Genomic DNA, 6,000 nt, shown 5'->3' with positions numbered 1-6,000 from the left:
TGATATTTTCTGTATCTTCATTTGCATGTGAAAGTTGAACAGTGAATAAGAAAGATCATAGAAGAATTGATGCATTTGAGTTACGGTATTGGAGAAGAATATTAAATATACATGGACTGCCAGAGAACAAACAAATCCATACTAGAAGAAAGTACAGCCAGATGCTCCTTAGAAGCCAGATAGCGAGACTTCGTCCATTGTACTTCAGACATATTATCTGTATGGATCAGTCCCTGGAGAAGGAGATCATGTTTTGTAACATGTAAGTGTTGGTGAAGAAGAGGAAGACCAGCAAGATGTATTGGCACAGTGGCAGCAGCAATGGGCTTGGGCTCCAGCTTAACAATGCCTGTGAAGGTGATATAGGCTGGGATGTATCTTTCTGTTGTGCCTAAGGTCTCTGTCAGTCAAACCAAATTGAAGACAGCAACACCAACAAATGCACACACCAGAAATGAAAGTCTAAAATCAATAACCCAGGAATTTTGAACAAACATAAAAGGAATAGCAAAAGAACTCCACAGTTATCAAAAGAAAAGAAATTACAAAGATGAGAGCAGAAATATATGAAATAAATTTTAAAAAAAACCAGAATGACTCAACAAAACTAGAAGTTGATTCATTCAGAGAATCAGTAAAATTGACAAACCACTAGCAAACTTGACAAAGGTAAAAAATGGGACAACATAGCCAAAATAAGAAGTGAAATGGGTGAAATTAAAACAAAACCAACCAAGGTAAAGAGAATGATAACAGAACTTTATGAAAAATTATACTCCCAACAAACTTAAAAGACTGGGAGAAATGGAATCCTTTTTAGAAACATACTACATACCTAACCTAACACAAAAAGAGGCTGAAAAACAGGTAAAAAAAAAAGTCTAAGTAGACCCATAATAAAAGAAGAAATTAAGGATCCCATTAAAAACAAAACAAAAACTCACAACAATAAAGGTCCATCCCAGATGCATTCACTGGAGAATTCTGAGGAAAATCAGCACCAATTCTACCAAACTATTCCAGCACACAGAATAGAAAGGAATATTCCCTTTTTCCTTCTCTGAAGCCAGCATCCCCCTGATAGCAAAGCCAGGCAAAGATACCGTATAAAAAAATTAAATTACAGATCAACACATCTCATGAATTTAGACATAAAAATTCTCCACAAAATTCTAGCCAACAGAATATATAACATATCAAAAAATAGTAATACTACATCATGATCAGGTATGATTTATACCAGGGGATGCAAGTATGCTTCTATACTAGAAAATCTATCAGTAAATAAAACAAAGGAAACGAATCACAGGATCATCTCATTCCAAAGCAGAAAAAGCATTTGATAAAATTCAACACTCTTCTTGTTAAAAACTCTCATCCAAATAGGAATAGAATGGAAATTCCTTAACATAATTAAGGTCATATATGCAAAATCAACAGCCAACATTATTCTCAATGGAAAGAGATTGCATTCCCTTTTAGAATACGAACCAGACAAGGACACATATTATCAGCTGGAAGTCCTAGTCAGAGCACTAAAACAAGAAAGAGAAATAAAGGGTATACAGATTGGTAAGGAAAAAGTAAAACTATCCTTGTTTGCAGAAGACATGCTCTGAGAATATCAGCAATTATCAGGTAAGTGGAAACAAAATTGAAATAATTAATTTGATGTTTGGCTAGATATACCCAAAGTTTTATGTTAAATGATTCATTCTTTTTATGATTCAAATATATCTTTAAAAATTACAATTTAAATTGTTCTCTTTTTACATGTATAAATTATTTAATTTGTGAACCATTTCCTTTGACACAGTGGCTTAATGTGTTCTTATAGTTTCTTAAGACCAGGTAAATATGCCCCACGGTTTATTAAGATTCCAGGATGTCAAAAAATTGTGAAGGCTTTTATTTAGAGTTTAGAGAATGGATTATTAGTAAAGTCATTTTTGTTATTGTAGTTAACATGTGCTGTCTTTACAGGATGCATTTTAGTAGAAGACCCATAGATTTGTCATCACTTGACAATTATATTTACTGTTAATTTAACTGAATCCTAGCTTTTGATCAGTATGGGTTAAGTGTGGGTTAAAGATCAAATATAATAAGCTCAGTTTTGCAATAGCAAAGTAAAGAAGATTCTCAGGCAGCTGATGCGTATCACATTACTACTGTATAATCTAATAATGATGACAGGACTCAGTGGAAATGCCTTATCTCTTACCCATTGCCACTGAGTCGCTCCTGACTCATTGCAGCTGTATAAGACAGAGTAGACTATCTCCATAGAATTTCTGAAGCTATAAATCTTTATGGGAGCAGATTGTCTCTTGTTTTCCCATAGAGCAGCTGGTAGGCGGCCCAATGCTTAACCCACCAGGGCTCCTATGTCTAAGTGCTGGAAATTATTTCACCAAGATCATATGTTCCTACTCTCTTGAACTTCTGGAAGCTTCACTTACTCTTTAAGTATAGTAGATCTTTCTCATTTGACTTTACCAGCTATAGTCCTAGAGCGGCACTGTGGGTAAATGTGCTGAACTGCAAAGTTGGTTTGAACTACAAGGTCGGCAGTGCAGGCTCATCAGATGCTCCTCAGAAAACCTATACAGGGTCGCTATGGGTCAGAACCAAGTAGCCAGCATGTAGCAACAACAACAACAATCTTACCGGCTTAACTTGTAAAACATTTCTCTGCATACATTACTCCCTGGTTTTAGAATGCCGGTGCTAGCAAAATAGTATCTAGATCGTTTAGACAGACATCTAAGATTCTGTTCACATTGGCACAGTCTGCTTTCCAACTCATGCCTACTTGCCCCCTACAGGAATGCTGTGTCTTTTCTCATCTTTGTAATTCATTCACATTGATCATATAACTTGGATTTCTGTCTACCCTTGAAAACCAGGTGAAGATTTGCTTGTCTATGAAGATTGATCATTGAGACCTGCCCTGGACTCATTGGCATTTACCAGACGCTGTTATGAATTGGAGCCTCTCTTTCACATATCTCAATTAGACTGGGATTGTGAAAGCAAAGATTATGAATTATTATACTTCATTTTTAAACACTTTCCCTCTAGTACCTTCCATAATGCCTTGCACATTGTGAATTCTTGATAAAAGATGGAGTATTTGAAATTATGCAGCATATTATTAATTAATTCAACTATTAGCACATATTTTTGAACACAAAGTTGGACCATAAGGTTGGTTTGAACCTTAAGGTCAGCAGTTCAAACTCACCAGTTGCTCCTTGGAAATCTATACAGCGTCACTATGAGTTGGACCTGACTCAACACCATTTAACAGCTGCTCGTATATGCTAGAAACTGTGATAAGACCTGGACTATAACAGGATACAAAAATGAACATGATCCCTTTCTTGTAGAACTTACTGGGCTTAGCTGATACTTTTTCTTCAAAGTTTTTCTTTATTGATATTTCATTTTAAGAGTATATAAAACTTAAAAGAATGTGTGATTTTTTTCATTTATTGGCATTTTTCAATATATGACGTATTACAAAATATAATTAATGTAAGCTCATAATTTTTTTAGTAAATAGTTCACTAAGTTCCAGAGTTTGAACTTGCCTTTGATGATTAACTTATCTAAGATTCAGGAATTTCAAGATGAAAACATAGGTTAAATAAAGTATCACTAGAAAGTATTTCTTTTCAAACCTAGTGTTCTTTGGGAGAATAACAAAGTTTTTAATTTAACAATTCTTCATTGGGATATCATGTACTTCTTAGTTCTGGTCAAAAATTTAACTCAAAAGCAGGCTGAGAATATACTACCATATGCAGGATTACTTTGACCTTTTCTGTATTTCATGTTTGATTAGCTGGTTATTCTACAATATCCCACTTACAGACAAAATATGAAGGGCTTGAGTGGAAAGCCAGAAATATATGGAATATTGAAAAGGTCAGTGTGATTTAGCCCATAACCACAGTATTGAAAATAGATGTCAGTCATTATCACCTTTCATTCCTACAAGGACTGTGGTAAAGATGGAAATTGATTCCAAATAAAATATTCTTGTTTGATAATGAAGGCTGAGATTGTAAAGCTCAAATGCCCTCTTGGCTCCTTTTTTGAGATTATTTAATAAGAAAGAAATTGTAATTGAATTAAACAAGGCAAAAAAAAAAAAAGGTAACTAGCTCTTTTGAGAATTCGTAGTAGAGAGAATAATATAATGACTTTTCTAAAACTCTAATTATACATAAGTAAGACAGATCAACTACAAAACCAATTGAAAAGCCACCCCATGGTCTCTTTTTATCTACAGCATAGCTGTCAGTCAGATGGGAACTCCATTTATTTCCATGGAAATGAAGGCAGTGAGTTCAATTTTGCCACCACCCGGGATGTAGATCTTTCTACTGAGGATATTCAAGAGCAGTGGTCAGAAGAATTTGAGAGTCAGCCTACAGGGTAAGTAATTGTTAGACCCCATGCTGTGAGTAGCACTTACGTTTTTCCCACTGGTCATGTTTTAAGTGCACATTGCTAATAACAAAAGCATACCTATACTGGCTCTCATGATTATTATTATTATGGAGAAGCTAAAAAAGGATACACTTATCCTAAACTAATAAATACTTTTATTCTTACTGAGTAATCAGTTATTTTCATGTGTTCTTAACATCTGTGATGTCAAAAACTTTACATTTCACTTGGTTCACTTAAATCTCAACTTAGTTTATTCCATTTTTATTGAAAAAAAGATTGTCTTGTTTTTCAGTATTTGTAGAATCCAAAATCTTCCTGCTGTTACATTGAGACTTTCCAATGTCTTCCTAGTGTCTGTTATTTATTGATGCTACTGCCTTATATTTGGTAAGGTCTTCTATAGCAATTATTTAGGGAGTCATATTTATTTTTGAGAAAATTTAGGGCCTGAGGCTGAAGCACAAGAGACTGTAAATGGTAAGAATGGTTTGATGGTGGTAGTTTTGGACTATCTTGATCTTTGTTTCTTCTTCTGGGTCCTATATCTCCAAGATGTTGTTGTTAAGTGCCATCAAGTCAGTTATGACCCACAGAGACCCTGTATAGGGTTTCCAAGGAGCGACTGGTGAGCTTGAACCACCGACCATGCGGTTCAAACTGATTTTGCAGTCCAGCACGTTAACCGACAGCACCATACCAGGACTCCAAGATATCTCCTACTAATTAAGCTTCACTTTGGGAAATTTAGGCTGAAGAGATAGTGTGACAGTTGCAAGGAAAATCTCGAAATTTGCTGGTTATCACTTGGCCTTTTTTTAACAATTGCATGTCATTAGAACACCAAGTCCTTATTATTTTGTGTATATTTTCTAATACTTTGATGAGTATTAATGAAATTAGTATAAAATATGATTTCAGAATAAATATGAGCTAACAATAACCTGTGAGAAATTTCCAGAACACAATATTTGAGATATAATCATGACTCTCTGATCTCAACATAGCAAATCAAAAGTAGATTTGTTTCATGCCTGAGCAGCAACAAAGCCAATTTTCCTCTTTTACCCACTTCCTACTCCCAACCTTTTTGCTCAAGAGGAACATCTGACAGTTTGTCAGGTCCACACGTTGGCCTCTTGATACTGTTCAATGCTGGACTTCTACCTTAGCTGACCGGTTCTCCTCTTCCCTGCCTCAGGGACATCTCTCAGGCCCAGCCCCTGGAAGAGGCTAGGGTAAGTCTATGGAAGACATTGCTATTCTAAGTAACTACTGCCCCATGGAACCCACCATTGACCACTCCAGGCCTTGTTCCAATGCTCAGACCCTTCCGTCCACAAAGTCCTTCTATTCACTGATTTCTGTCAGCCTTGAGGTCCCATGTTCAGTGAAGCTCAGTGTCTCCTTTAGGGACCAGCAACCACTGCTCCTCCGTAGAGTCCCCAGAATTCCCAGGAGTCAGCCTGTTTGCCTTTTATAACCCTTAGAATACATAAGGACTCATTACACTCCTCATCATAGACAAAGAGGTCTGAA

At 35.8% G+C, this 6,000-nt stretch overlaps 1 protein-coding gene across 2 annotated transcripts in view; it reads left to right on the top strand.

The window, feature by feature from the left end:
- Positions 1 to 6,000, top strand: part of RELN (reelin) — a 646,525-nt gene that overhangs the window by 409,967 nt on the left and 230,558 nt on the right. For both annotated transcript variants that reach the window (XM_006834371.1, XM_006834372.1), the window contains exon 11: positions 4,301 to 4,446. In XM_006834371.1, coding sequence (XP_006834434.1) covers positions 4,301 to 4,446 — 146 coding nt within the window. The remainder of the gene's footprint in view (positions 1 to 4,300; positions 4,447 to 6,000) is intronic.

The sequence above is a fragment of the Chrysochloris asiatica genome, unplaced genomic scaffold (genome assembly GCF_000296735.1).
Source record: "Chrysochloris asiatica unplaced genomic scaffold, ChrAsi1.0 scaffold00010, whole genome shotgun sequence".
NCBI classification, from domain to species: Eukaryota; Metazoa; Chordata; class Mammalia; order Afrosoricida; family Chrysochloridae; genus Chrysochloris; species Chrysochloris asiatica.
This window is presented reverse-complemented; position numbering and strand designations above follow the sequence as displayed.